At 43.8% G+C, this 15,494-nt stretch overlaps 1 protein-coding gene across 1 annotated transcript; it reads left to right on the top strand.

Moving 5' to 3' along the window:
• Positions 1–10,717: 10,717 nt before the first annotated feature.
• LOC145554377 (nuclear factor 7, brain-like) lies at positions 10,718–14,957 on the top strand. The gene has a single exon (XM_081613964.1). It carries the CDS (start codon positions 12,995–12,997, stop codon positions 14,381–14,383), a length of 1,389 nt encoding a protein of 462 aa, XP_081470090.1. The 5' UTR covers positions 10,718–12,994; the 3' UTR covers positions 14,384–14,957.
• The last annotated feature ends 537 nt before the right edge of the window (positions 14,958–15,494 follow it).

Here is a 15,494-nt window from a genome sequence, read left to right as displayed (position 1 = left end):
GGCCATTTGTGTTATTTTGGCTGATACAACTATAGATTAAATAAGCAAATAATTGACTATCTAATAATCAAACCATAACAGTCTACTAAAACCACAACAAAAAACTGAATAAACTATAAAATATTCTACCATATCAGCCTCAGGAGATGCTGATGTCTGGTTCTTTGGGTTCTAACCGGGTCTTCAGTTCCTCTCCTGATCCCTTCTGTCTGACATCATGCAGCACTGCACATCGCGCCAAAACGAACACATTTGGTTTAATGTCCACCCGAGCCTTTGTAACACTTGCATATTTTGCATTGCCACATCCTTTAAGCTTTTTACCAATTAAATGATCCATATGACAGCCAAAAAGTTTCCCTTATTTTTAGAGCCCTCAGACTTTGATGACCCTATAAGCGATTTTTTGGGCTGCAGTCAAACGAAGCGCATCTGCTATTATTTTAACATAATGCTGGTTTCTTCCACCACTGTTTCCCGGTTTGTGTTTATAGAACTCAGCATCATTGTATTTACCTCATTAGTCCTTTTATATTGACTCCATGCATACATTGCATTTATATCTTGCTCTGACTGAGTAAAGCTTACATCCAGACTCCTTGGACAATGCCTATAATTGCAGAAGTTGAGGTAAAGATACTGTCTGGAGCTTTGGACCAGGGAAATCCCTGTAGGTGAAGCAGTAGGAAGAGTCTCTGATAACAGAATATTCTACAGCAGAACCGTCTTTGTACCAGCAGCTGGTAAATGATCTCTTCTATGATCCTATTCTCTTGACCTTGAAATATCTGGAATACAAACATAAATGTAATGTAAACACAATTTAGGCAGGTTATAAGCAGGTTTTAGTGAAATTACCACTGGGTCGTTTGGGAGAGTAAAAGCAGTGCTGGATGCAGCTGGGAAGAGGTCAGTGGGATCTCCTGCAACTGGCCCTTCTGGATCATCATCGTCATCAGTGGTGGAGAAAGTACTCAAAATTGTACTTAAGTAAAAGTACAAATACACAGACAAAAATTTACTCAAGTAAAAGTAAAACTACCACATTAACATTTGTACTTAAGTAAAAGTAAAAAAGTACTGGCTTTTAAAATACTTAAGTATTAAAAGTAAAAGTACTTGCTGAATGCATTACCTAATCGCTAATATCATTAAGTGAACTGATCGTATTTAATTTTAATACATTAGAAATGTGCCATTTTAATGAACAATGCCACACATAAAGCATGTTTTTATTATGTTTACTCTGTAACATAGTTTAGACTTATGTGATTCTAGAAATCCATCCATCCATTTCCTTCCGCTTATCCGGGGTCGGGTCGCGGGGGCAGCAGCTTCAGAAGGGAGGCCCAGACTTCCCTCCCCAGCCACTTTTTCCAGCTCCTCCGGAGGAATCCCAAGGCGTTCCCAGGCCAGCCAAGAGACGTAATCCCTCCAGCGTGTCCTGGGTCTTCCCCGAGGCCTCCTCCCGGTGGGATGTGCCCGGAACACCTCACCAGGGAGGCGTCCAGTAGGGATCCTTACCAGATGCCCAAGCCACCTCAACTGGCTCCTCTCGACGTGGAGGAGCAGCGGCTCTACTCTGAGTCCCTCCCGGATGACCAAGCTTCTCACCCTATCTCTAAGGGAGAGCCCAGCCACCCTGCGGAGGAAACCCATTTCGGCCGCTTGTACCCGTGATCTCGTTCTTTCGGTCATGACCCAAAGCTCATGACCATAGATGAGGGTGGGACCATAGATCGACCGGTAAATCGAGAGCTTCGCTTTTTGGCTCAGCTCTCTCTTCACCACGATGGACCGGTACAACGCCCGCTTCACAGTAGACGCTGCCCCAGACCGCCTGTCGATCTCCCGCTCCCTTCTTCCCTCATTCGTGAACAAGATCCCCAGATACTTAAACTCCTCCACTTGAGGCAGGACGACCCCCCTGACCCGGAGAAGGCACTCTACCCTTTTCCGGCTCAAGACCATGGCCTCGGATTTGGAGGCACTGAGCCTCATCCCGGCCGCTTCACACTCGGCTGCGAACCGCTCCAGTGAGAGCTGCAGATCACGTTCCGATGAAGCCAACAGGACCACATCATCCGCAAAAAGCAGAGATGCGATCCTAAGGCCACCAAAACGGATCCCCTCAACACCTCGGCTGCGCCTAGAAATTCTGTCCATAAAAGTAATGAACAGAATCGGTGACAAAGGGCAGCCTTGGCGGAGTCCAACTCTCACCGGAAACGAGCCCGACTTACTGCCGGCAATGCGGACCAGACTCTGACACCGGTCATACAGGGACCTGACAGCCCGAGGGACACGGTCGAACGCCTTCTCCAAGTCCACAAAACACATGTAGACTGGTTGGGCGAACTCCCATGCACCCTCCAGGACCCCGCTGAGGGTGTAGAGCTGGTCCAGTGTTCCACGACCAGGACGAAAACCACACTGCTCTTCCTGAATCCGAGGTTCGACTACCCTCCTCTCCAGGACCCCTGAATAGACCTTACCAGGGAGGCTTAAGAGTGTGACCCCCTTTAATTGGAGCACACCCTCCGGTCCCCCTTTTTAAACAGGGGACCACCACCCCAGTCTGCCAATCCAGACTGGGGTGGATTGGCAGACTGGGGGCAGTTCCCGATGTGTTGACATCGGGGGCACTCCATTGAGTGGTTCCATACCACTCAATGGAGGTATGGAACATGATCCACTCAGACTCAATGTCCCCAACCTCCCCCGGAATGTGTTCGAAGTTCTGCCAGAGATGAGAGTTGAAGCTCCGTCTCACAGGGGACTCCGCCAGACGTTCCCAGCAGATCCTCACTCCACGTTTGGGCCTGCCAGGTTTGACCGGCTTCCTCCCCCACCACCGGAGCCAACTCGTCACCAGGTAGTGGTCAGTGGACAGCTCCGCACCTCTCTTCACCCGAGTGTCCAAAACATACGGCCGCAAATCCGAAGAGAGGGTGACAAAGTCAATCATCGAACTGCGGCCTAGGGCGTCCTGGTGCCAAGTGCACATATGGACGCCCTTATGCCAGAACATGGTGTTCGTGATGGACAATCCGTGACGAGCACAGAAGTCCAACAACAGAACACCGCTTGGGTTCAGATCGGGGGACCGTTCCTCCCAACCACGCCCCTCCAGGTCTCACTGTCATTGCCCACGTGAGCGTTGAAGTCATTCAGTAGAACAAGGGAGTCCCCAGGAGGGGCACTCTCCAGTACTCCCTCTAAGGACTCCAAGAAGGGTGGGTAATCTGAACTGCTGTTTGGCCCGTAAGCACTGACAACAGTCAGAACCCGTCCCCCCACCCGTAGGCAGAGGGAGGCTACCCTCTCGTTCACCCGGCTGAACCCCAACGTACAGGCACCCAGATGGGGGCAACAAGTATGCCCACTCCAACTCGGCGCCTCTCACCATGGGCAACTCCAGAGTGGAAGTACGTTCAGCCCCTCTCAAGGAGACTGGTTCCAGAGCCAGAGCCATGTGTCGAGGTGAGGCCAACTATTTCTAGCCGGAACCTCTCAGCCTGGCACACTAGCTGCAGTTCCTTCCCCACCAGAGAGGTGACGTTCCACGTCCCAAGAGCCAGCTTCTGCAGCCGAGGATCAGACCGCCAGGGTCCCCTCCCTCGGCTGCCACCCATAGCACAATGCACCCGACCCCTTTGGCCCCTCGGACAGGTGGTGAGCCCATCGGAAGGGGGACCCACGTCTCCTCTTCGGGCTGAGCCCGGCCGGGCTCCGTGGGTAAAAGCCCGGCCACCAGGCGCTCGCCATCGTGCCCCACCTCCAGGCCTGGCTCCAGAGTGGGGCCCCGGTGACCCGCGTCCGGCGAGGGAAAACGAAGTCCAAAGTTTGTGTTCATCATAAGGGGTCTTCGGATCTTCTGTGATTCTATGCATCATAATTTCAGGGATGGAAACATCTTGTCTCCTGTCCTAACATAACATGAACTTCACTTTTTTTTGCCGCTAGTGGCATTTATTTTTAAATAAATCCAACAGAAAGGGGATGGAAAGAAGGTGGGTTGGAGAGGACAGGCAACCAAGGAGCCAGTAGCACAGTTGTAGTCAAGACCATCTACCCGAGAAACAAGTCAAGACCAACACCCTGCGCTACGTGACACACAAAAAAACAAACTTTTAATTATCAAAATTGCTTCTCAAATTGATCTGAAAGATACACATGTCCATAAAACACCTAGATATTAAATACTTAGGGCTGAAATAAATTTAATCAGTAAAGATCTGTCCAGAAAATCAGATCGTTCCTGAATGTTAAATCACTATATTGCAGACTTTGGTCACAGCGTTGTCCCATATTTGCGACACCTCAGTCAACATCTCCACACAATAATTCAGCGCATGAGTGACAATTTATTTTAATGCAGATGCAACATGTGTCTCTATACAGCTAGTTTTGCTAGCATCACGTCCACAGATCTTACCTTTCTTTAAGCTTTCCTTCCAAGTGACGCTAAAAGTTGGACGAAGTCCCCACCGTCTGTGAAGCGCTGCTGATTTTACATGTCGCCATATCTTATGATTTATGCAGCGCTGTTATATTACATACATTAGACAGACATCTTCTCCCGCTCAGAGGAAACCACTGCGCATGTCTGGAGCTCCGCGTGCGAGTAAAGGTGGAGCCGATGGGTGACCACAGAAACTTATGTCACGTTATTGCTTGGATTTTACGGCGCCACCTTAAGTTCCTGAACTTCACATTTTAACGAAAAAAAAAGCTCAACGCGACTTGGATGTAACGAGTAACGCGACAGTTTTGTAGAAATGTAGTGATGTAGAAAGTACAGATACTTACTGTAAAATGTAGTGGAGTAAAAGTAGAAAGTATCCATTATTAAATCTACTTAAGTAAAGTACAGATACATGAAATTGTATTTAAGTACAGTAACGTTACTTCCCACCACTGATAATCATCCTGGTCAGAGGCAGAGCTCTCTGTGTTTTCAAATTCCTCCTTTCATGGAACTACATTGTAAAAAAAAGTATATTAACAATTTAGGAAACTCATTAGAAATAGCCAACATTTCAACATAATGACCTGCTTAATGAGGCGTCAGCTTCATTCTTGCAGCTTTTACAATTAGCTTAACAACCAAAAATGATCTTCTGGCTGAGCTCAAAGTGAATTTTAATCATTTTATTAGTAAAGTACTGTTAAACTTACGTTTGGAGTCAGATTGTTGATTATCTTCAAATCAAATCAACTGTATTCATCTTAGCTGTAAAATATTTCTTTTTCACCACTTTGGGGTTGCCTCCACTTCTTCTGTTGGTTCATTTTTGCTGTGTCCAAATGGCATATCACTTGAACAGTGCATGTCGCCCCCTGCTGTTCTTAAGCATGTAACAGTCCCAAGTTCCACCTACTTCTGCGTTTAACTTTGCATTACGTAAATACAGTGGTGGAGAAAGTACTCAAAAAAATGTACTTAAGTAAAAGTACAAATACACAGTCAAAATGTACTCAAGTAAAAGTCAAAGTACCACATTAACATTTTACTTAAGTAAAGTAAAAAAGTACTGGGTTTTAAAAATACTTAAGTATTAAAAGTAAAAGTACTCGCTGAATGCATTACCCAATCGCTAATATCATTAAGTGTGCCAATCGTATTTAATTTTAATACGTCAGAAATGTCCCATTTTAATTAACACTACCACAGATTAAACATGTTCTTATTGTGTTTATTCTCTGTAACAGTTTAGACTTAGATATGTGATTCTATGGATCATAATTTCAGGAATGGAAACATCTTGTCTCCTGTCCTAACATAACATGAACTTCATTAGTGACATTTATTCAGAAAGAATCCAACTGAAAGGGGATGGAAAGAAGGTGAGGGGAGGCAACCAAGGAGCCATGTAGCAGAGTTGTAGTCAAGACCACTGAACCCGAGACCAAGACCACCGCCCCGCGCTAAATGACACAATAACATTAAGTTTACCTATCAAAATTAGTTTTCAGATTGATCTGAAAGATCCACATTCCCATAAAAACACCTAGATATTAAATACTTAAGAGCTTAAATGAATTTAACCAGTATCAATTAAAACTCACTTAATTCTGTTTTGCTTTCAGATGTCTCCTGCTATCCCTAGAAAAATAACGCCCTGGGCGGTTGCCCATATTGCCCATGTCAGATACCACAACTGAAACATTGCAATTAACGATAAATAACGTTCAACTATGAACACTGTCCAACGGCGCAACAAGTAACCCAGCAGAAGGAGCATCGTGACTGTTTTCATCCTCCCTCCCACTGCGATGTTTGCCACCCTGACAGGAGACGAAATCAATCAATGAGCAATGAGCATGCTCTGTTCATACGTTCAACTTTTACTTATTCAGCGATTAAATAAATGTATATATATATATATATATGTATACTGCAGTGTACACAATATATCTACTGCAGTGTACACAAGAACAAAGAACGGCTCTCAGTGAGGCTTCAGTCCTTAGGACTTAGTAAAGATCCGTCCAGAAGAATCGGATCGTTCCTGAATGTCATATCACTATATTGCAGACTTTGGTCACAGCGTTGTCCCATATATGCGACACCTCAGTCAACACACAATAATTCAGCGCATGAGTGACTTTTTTTCATCAGATGCAACACGTGTCTCTGTACAGCTAGCTTTGCTAGCATCACGCCCGCAGATCTTGGCTTTCTTTAAGCTTTCCTTCGCAGTGATGCTAAAAGTTGGACGAAGTCCCACCGTCTGTGAAAGCGAAGCGCTGCTGATTTTACATGTCGCCATATATTATGATTTATGCAGCGCTATTATATTACTGATGATCAGACAGACAGCTTCTCAGCTCAGAGGAAACCACTGCTCATGTCTGGAGCTCCGCTTGCGAGTAAAGGTGGAGCTGATGGGTGACAACAGACACTAAGTCACGTTATTGCTGGGATTTTACCGCGCCACCTTAAGTCCCTGAACTTCACATTTTAATGGAAGAAAAGAGCAACGAGACTTGGATGTAACGAGTAACGAGACAGTTTTGTAGAAATGTAGTGAAGTAGAAAGTACAGATACTTACTGTAAAATGTATGTATCTGTACTTACATTTTAAGTACAGATACTTAAAATGTATCTGTACTTAAGTAAAATTACAGATACATTTGTATCTGTACTTTTACATAAAAGTACAGATACAAATGTACTTTTAAGTACATTTGTATCTGGGTGTTTCCATTTTTCGCCACTGATAAAACATTAAAGATCGTACCGATGAAGATCTCAGTGATGAAGCAGCAGCTCTGATGATCTCAGCATGAAGAACAAAGTCCAGATAAAAACTTATTGATCAGATTGAAACTGGAGATGATCTGATCATCTGGAGATTTCTTCATCTCTGACTTTTCAACTATTATTTCCATTGTAGCAGAAATTAATGTCAATATGTTTAATTGAATGCAGATTATTTTTAGCTGCTTAATAATAAAACTGAACTACTGAATGAACCTGAAATGATGTTTTCCATCATTCTATGGTTTTATTTGTGTATATTTGACCTTTTTCCTGTTTTATACTTTCCACATAATTACTTTTATCATTCAATAATTTCCAGAAAATATTGCGACAAACATTTAAATCCATGTTATTCATCCTTAATCCCAGTAGATTTTAATCTGGTCTCGTTCTTTTCAGTTCAGTTCCAAACCCTTTGGTTCATCAGATCATCATAATTATTGATTATCATTCAGTTTGTTACTATAATGATTTCAGTGCAATGATAAACTCTACATCACAGGTGTCAAACTCCAGTCCTGGAGGGCCGCTGCCCTGCAACTTTTAGATCTGCCTCTGCTGCGCCACACCTGAATCGAATAATTAGGTCATTTGCAAGGCTCTGGAAAACGTATCTACACAAGAAGGAGGTAATTAAGCCATTTCATTCCCGTGTTTTGTACCTGTAGCACATATAAAAACTGCAGGACAGCGGCCCTGGAGGACTGGAGTTTGACACCCCTGCTCTACATGATGTTTTTGAGGCTCCAAAAACTGAATATTGTTTCAGGAGAGCAACGTAAATCTTTCATTTCTGATTCTTTCGTCTGAGTTTAGTTTTTCTTTTGAAATGACTCAGAGGAAAAAGTTTTATTCTTTTCATCTCTATATAATTTGTTTTCCATTTTAAAGGAGAGGATGTCAAAAATAACTGCAGAGCTGTAATAAATTTCATTTTGATTAATTTCTTCTCTGAGGTTTTATTTCAGTTTACATTTACAGAATGACTGTCATTTTCAGAGTCTCAGTTTGGAGCCACAGCCAGCAGGGGGCGCAATGCAAGCTGTTCATGTAGCTTTCATGGTTCTGGGATGTTTTAAACATGTCATGCTTTTAAATCCTTCCTTTCCACATGTAAATCCTTCATTTATGGCCTATATAAAGTAAAACTGCAATGCTTTGCAGGTCTACAGACCCTCGTTTCCCTGTTCTGAGGCGTTTTAGAGCATCTCATTTGGCTTCGGTCTCTTTAAATGTTAATGAGACATTTTACGCCGCGCCATGCTCCAGGTCGCACAGCGTTCCACTCCACCCTGTTTGGATATTAAAACCAGAGAATAAGAAACAACCAGAAGACTTTTGGTTGGGAGCAAATGATCACATTTGGTTGGCAGGACTGGGATATTGATCACTGATGAAACAGTTTAAAGTTGATAGAAATACAAACTGATCTGAAATGAATCACACTGAGTGAAACTGAACACTGTTGCTGGTCCAGATCAGGTGGGTTTGGCTCCATCATGTGGCCAAACAGGATGACTACACGATGGAGGCAATGTTTGAAAATAACGCCTCCCCCACTTCAACCAACCATTAAAATGTCAGCTAAGACCGATAGCGTGGAGGAATGTGCAAAGTTTGGCAAACGTGATGTGTGGCTTCTCTATAGCATATTTCACAATTTTACAGCACCACCTAGTGGTGGATATTGACCATAACTAGCTTGACATGGAGGATGTTGTGTTTGTAGTTGCTGGTATGAAGGAAATTGTGCGATTTTCTTTTAAGGTTCCAAACTTACGGCCAACATAATGTTTAGTTATGTAGAGATGTTTAATTAGCTGTTATGTTCTAATCGGGGAAAAGTAAAAAATCTTCCACACTGACTTTGTTTCTTCTTTATCGTATGTTGTCCTGGTTTCATTTGGCTCAGAACTGATCCTTCAGGGACAGATTGGTTTCGGCTGATCTTCGTGGTTCTAAGAAGCTTTGTCCATATCAGTTTTGTTAATGTGACTTATAGTTTTGGAGTTTATTAGCTGAAACACATTTTTTACCACAGCGCCACATACAGGTGAATGTGGCTGAACGCTTGTATCTGAGTACTTAGCCCACACCAAATACAAGCTGTAATAAGTTTCAAAAACGACTGGCTCAAGGTCATAACAAAACGGGAGACCATGCAGGGGTTAAAGTGTAGAAAAATGAATATTTATTAACAAAAACAACAATGGCTTGTGGATATCAGTGGTGTAATGTAAATGCTTGGATGTGTTGTATGAGTGCATATGAAAGTGTCGAAGTGCCAAAACAAAGACAAACGCAAAGGTGCAGAAAGGAGGGGAGCTGAGGCCTGGCAACAAAACACCACAAGCGTCAAGCGGCAGAGTGGACGCTGAAAGCGACCCAGAAGATGGAGACAGCCAGGTTTAAGTACTCTGCACTCCCAATCAACCTGATCAGCTGCACCTGTAAAGGGGAGGAGCACAAGGACAGACAAAAGCAACACCTTGCAGCCCAGCCCTTAAGGCCCAGGGCCGTAACAGTAGTCCGCGTATGAATATCAGCAGAGAAACATAATAATAATAATAATAATAATAATAATAATAATAATAATAACAATAATAATAATAATAATAATAATAATAATAATAATAGAACAACAGAGTAAAAACAAAAGGGTTGGCTGCTCCGCTGGGAAACTGCCATGCCGTGTATTGGTCGTCCGCTCACTTCTGCTTGGTACCCGAATAATTATATCCAAAACATGCAGCACAGTTATATCCTCCAGGAGGAAGCTAAAAACTAGCACAATGCTAAAAGAAACAGAAGGCTCAATGCTGCCATCAAACCGATGGCCAGGATGCCATTATTACGCCAAGCAGTGAACCACAGCTAACTGCTTTGCTGTGTTCCTTGTTTCAGCAGATAGAAGCAACTGATGCCTCAATCAGACCAAATCTTTCAGAAAATCCTTCTTGATACCAAAATAGACGAACGCCACTGATGTGGGAAAAGTCCAGAGAAAAATAAAATGTAACCAGATGTTTTAAACAGTCTCTGATGCCGAGGGGCGATGTAAGGAATCCTGAGTGTTAATACGCTCTACAACGGAAGATTATGCCTTGTGTACTTGTGACTCTGGCATAACTGAACACGGACTACAAGTTCAGTTATGCCAAACTTGAGGAAAAAGATGAGAATTCACAAAACTGATTAGCCGAAAGTCATGACCTTTTTTAGAAGTTCAGCAGCAAATGCAGTGATGTCATAACCAAGAAACGTTCATTCACTAACAAGGACCACGCCACAAAGATATACGTTTAAAGATTTAATGATGAAGGGGTGAGGGATGTAGAGACGAGGGATGGAGGGATGAGGGATGGAGAGATGAAAGGATAAGGGTTGAAGGATTGAATGATCTTGATTTGGTTATCTGGGGAAAATGATGGAGGGTTTGTGAGGTGAGGACTCTGCGTGGGGGTTTGGTTTTTGGGTAACGGATCTTCTTATTTTCCTGAGCCCGCATAGGACCCCCAAAAGAGTCTGATTTATATAGAACAGATGAAAGAACGTGCTTGTCACGAATAACTGAGATTATTGTGGATGCATGAACCATACGCTGGGGATAACAAGCAGCTTAAAACTTAAATTGTCTCATCGGAGATGAAGGGATGAAAGTATGAGACAATGAAGGGATGAGCAGCAATCTGACTGGATGCTGAAGAGGCGGCTCCTATGCGAAAGAGAATTGGTGGAGTAAAGTTTGAGAAAGATGCCTGATCTTAACAGGGCTAGACTGAGATGGTTGGAGATCCAGACTCAAGTTGCTGGATTTCAGGATTCTGAGATGAGGTGTGGACCTTGAGATAAAACGCTTGCTGAAATTTTGGTCTGAAAATGAAGACTGGCTCATTGGGGTTGAGGTTAAGATGGAAGAGATGAAATGGATGAGAGATGGTCAGTTGACTTCTCTGAAGAAAATATATGAATGTTATGACTGAATGATGATTTCTAAAAAGCATAATGAACGAAGCATTGAGCTTGAGGAGATAAAACAACATGGGAGTAGGTTGGATGTTACTGAAGAAGATGGTGGAGCTGGAGTTGGATGAGTTTCTGAATCTGAAGCAAAGAGTCAGAATTTTTGAAGAAAGTAACAGAACGTCATTGATGCTCTGAGTTAATGTGAGCTGCTTGAAGCAGGAACTGATGGTAGACTGAGAACAGAGTGAGTCTCAATAAACAAGAGTAAACTTCTTGCACCATTCATGTCCCCAAAGTTTTTGCTACAATAATGATGAGGTTCACAAAGTGCAAGAGAAATAAACTCTTGGGTCATTTTAACTTCACCATTTACCTCTGTAATAGCCACCAAGTCTATAGAGAGAGTTGCATTTGTGTAGAGTTGAAAGTGCTCAGGATGAATGAGAAAGTCATTGCAGAGGAAAAACATGCCCTTGCAGGAGCGATCTGACTGACTGGCCTCAGTGATCTTTAAGACAAGTGAAGATGTATTACTGTCCTGCTACGGTATAATACAGTAAAACATGTTTAAATGTTCATACTTTGTGAAGCTTGGGAGGATAGGGATGAAATGATGGTTCAGACAAAATCTTTGAAGCTCAGAGACGACGCGGTCAGATAGTGTAATACAACCTGGATCCCACTAGGGGTGAGGGCCAGGTCCTGTGTGAGTAGAGGTCCGGAATTGGTGCAAGTGGAAGCGGAAATGACATCACCAGAGGAGGAAGTAGATGCTGAGATGGAAGCGGAAGCCCGGGATGTTTGGACTTTGAATTTAAAGATTTGTAATCATAGAAAGTGTCACGGGTCTGACAGCTTATGAAACGTAACAGACTGAGCAGAGTACAAATAGGCCCTCTGGAAAATTAAAGGTGTGGTTTGGGCGTAGCTCTGTTCCCAAACTTAACACATTAACTCCATATAAATAGACTGAAGAATATAATACCAAAATAATTAAAGAAATTTACGCAGCACCAGGAGAGAGTAAATTTAGATTTTTTTGCACTTCTAGACTCTCAAAGTCCCGTTAATTAATTCATGACGATGTCAACTTTTTCTGTGTTTGCTGTGAATGTTATGTAACATCTCTGTGCTGCTGCCAGTCTTGGCCTGGATTCTCTTGCAAAAGAGATTTTTAATGTCAATGGGATTTTCCTAACAAAATAAATGCTAAATTAAGACACAATAATTCAGGGTGAGTGTGGCATCCTTTGTGACACATCAGTGAGTAAAGACATTTAAGTTCTCCAGTTAGTGGAGATCCTTAAAGAGTTTTATAACAGGAAGAATATATTTTTAAATAAAGCAAGAAGAAACTATTTTATCAGAAAAATACTGTACAGTTTTTCCTGTACAGTATTAATAATAATAAGCTGCATGTTCACTATAAATCCTCTAGAGGGCGCCACATCTGTGCCTCAAGACTGGAATTCCAACAGGAACTCTTGGAATACCAGGAAACAGTTCAAAGAGAAAAAAAACTCATTGAGTAAACACCCTGAGGATAAACTCTGACACCTGCCTTCGTCTCCGAAATCAAACTAAGACTAAAGAAGGAAAACAGAGAGAGAACTGAGCAACTACACGCTGAAGCACAGACTGCTACAGGAGGAAAAACAAGCAAATCAAAGTAAGTTCATAAAGTTTCTACAGGAGAGAAAGTGACTTCCTGGTTTAACTTTCTGTCTGCTGTGGTTTCAGCTTCACTCTGAGACAAAATGGCTTCCAGATCAGACGATGATCTCTGCTGTCCGGTCTGTCTGGGAATATTTAAGGATCCGGTTATTCTGTCATGTAGCCACAGCTTCTGTAAGGAATGTCTGCAGAAATACTGGAGAGAGAAACCAGGAAGAGATTGTCCAGTTTGTAAAAGAAGATCTTCTAAAGATTGCCCACTTCCTGATCTGGCTCTGAAGAATCTGTGTGAGTCTTTGTTACAGCAGAGAAACCAAACAGCTTCAGAGGATCTCTGCTCTCTGCACTCTGAGAAACTCAAACTCTTCTGTCTGGACCATCAGCAGCCAGTTTGTGTCGTCTGCAGAGATTCAGATTTACACACCAACCACAGATTCAGACCCATCGATGAAGCTGCTCAGCAACACAAGAAGAAGCTTCAGGAAACTCTGGAGCCTTTAAAGGAGAAGCTGGAGCTCAGGAAGAAAGTTCAGGAGGAGTTTGATCAGACAGCAGAACACCTGAAGGTCCAGGCCCGACACACAGAGAGGCAGATTAGGGAGCAGTTTAAGCAGCTTCATCAGTTTCTAGCAGAGGAAGAGGAGGCCAGGCTGGCTGCACTGAGGGAGGAAGAGGAGCAGAAGAGAGGGATGATGAAGGAGAAGATGGAGGCTCTGAGCAGAGAGATAGCAGCTCTTTCAGACACAGTCAGAGCCACAGAGGAGGAGCTGAGAGCTGCAGACGTCTCATTCCTGCACAACTACAAGGCTGCAGTGGAAAGAGTCCAGCGCTGCCCCCTGCTGGAGGATCCACAGCTGCCCTCAGGAGCTCTGATAGACCAGGCCAAACATCTGGGCAACCTGGCCTTCAACATCTGGAGCAACATGGAGACCATGGTGACCTACACTCCTCTGGTTCTGGACCCAAACACGGCTGGGTCAAAAATCTATCTGTCTGAAGATCTGACCAATGGGAGGGGAGGAGAGAAACAGCAGCTTCCTGGTAATCCAGAGAGGTTTGATTATTTCTGGTCTGTTCTGAGTTCTGAGGGTTTTAACTCAGGGAACCACAGCTGGGATGTTGATGTTGGAAACAGTGAAGGCTGGAGACTCGGTGTGTTAGAAGAGTCTGTTAAGAGGAAGGGAGGCATGAGGTCTGGATGGTTGCATATAGAGTTATGGATGGATAAATATTCAGCACGTTCTCCTCCAGCTCCTTCCACTGGTCTCTCAGTCCAGAAGAATCTCCAGAGGATCAGAGTGAATCTGGACTGGGACAGAGGAAAACTGTCCTTCTCTGATCTGGATACTAACACACACATACACACCTTCACACACACCTTCACTGGCAAGATGTTTCCATTCTTCTCCATTTTTGATCAACCAGTAAAGATCGTACCGATGAAGATCTCAGTGATGAAGCAGCAGCTCTGATGATCTCAGCATGAAGATCATAAAGTCCAATAAAAATGTATTGATCAGATTGAAACTGGAGATGATCTGATCATCTGAAGAATTCTTCATCTCTGACTTTGCAACTATTGTTTCCATTATAGCAGAAATTAATGTCAATATGTTTAATTGAATGCAGATTATTTTTATTTGATCATTGATAAAACTGAATGAATCTGAAATGACGTTTTCAGTTTTAACTTTTTATTTGTGCTGCTTTGACTATTTCCCTGAACAATGCTGTGCTTATACTTTCTATTGTCACTTTTATTATTCAATAAATACTGCAAAATTCAATGTTAAAAATCCATGTCGTTTATCGTTAATAGTAGGAGATTTTAATCTGGTCTAGACTTTCTGTTCAGTTCAGTTCGAAGTTCTGCCGGAGATGAGAGTTGAAGCTCCGTCTCACAGGGGACTCCGCCAGACGTTCCCAGCAGACCCTCACTACACGTTTGGGCCTGCCAGGTCTGACCGGCTTCCTCCCCCACCACCGGAGCCAACTCACCACCAGGTAGTGGTCAGTGGACAGCTCCGCACCTCTCTTCACCCGAGTGTCCAGGACATACGGCCGCAGATCCATCCATCCATCCATCCATCCATCCATCCATCCATCCATCCATCCATCCATCCATCCATCCATCCATCCATCCATCCATCCATCCATTTTCTTCCGCTTATCCGGGGTCGGGTCGCGGGGGCAGCAGCTTCAGAAGGGAGGCCCAGACTTCCCTCTCCCCAGCCACTTCTTCCAGCTCCTCCGGGGGAATCCCAAGGCGTTCCTAGGCCAGCCGAGAGACGTAATCCCGTGTCCTGGGTCTTCCCCGAGGCCTCCTCCCGGTGGGACGTGCCCGGAACACCTCACCAGGGAGGCGTCCAGGAGGCATCCTTACCAGATGCCCGAGCCACCTCAACTGGCTCCTCTCGACGTGGAGGAGCAGCGGCTCTACTCTGAGTCCCTCCCGGATGACCGAGCTTCTCACCCTATCTCTAAGGGAGAGCCCAGCCACCCTGTGGAGGAAACTCATTTCGGCCGCTTGTACCCGTGATCTCGTTCTTTCGGTCATGACCCAAAGCTCATGACCATAGATGA

This window comes from Poecilia reticulata, chromosome 12 (assembly GCF_904066995.2).
Source record: "Poecilia reticulata chromosome 12, P_reticulata-male-v2, whole genome shotgun sequence".
Classification (NCBI taxonomy): Eukaryota; Metazoa; Chordata; class Actinopteri; order Cyprinodontiformes; family Poeciliidae; genus Poecilia; species Poecilia reticulata.
The sequence above is the reverse complement of the archived record's forward strand: the minus strand, read 5'-3'. Positions and strand labels throughout refer to the sequence as shown.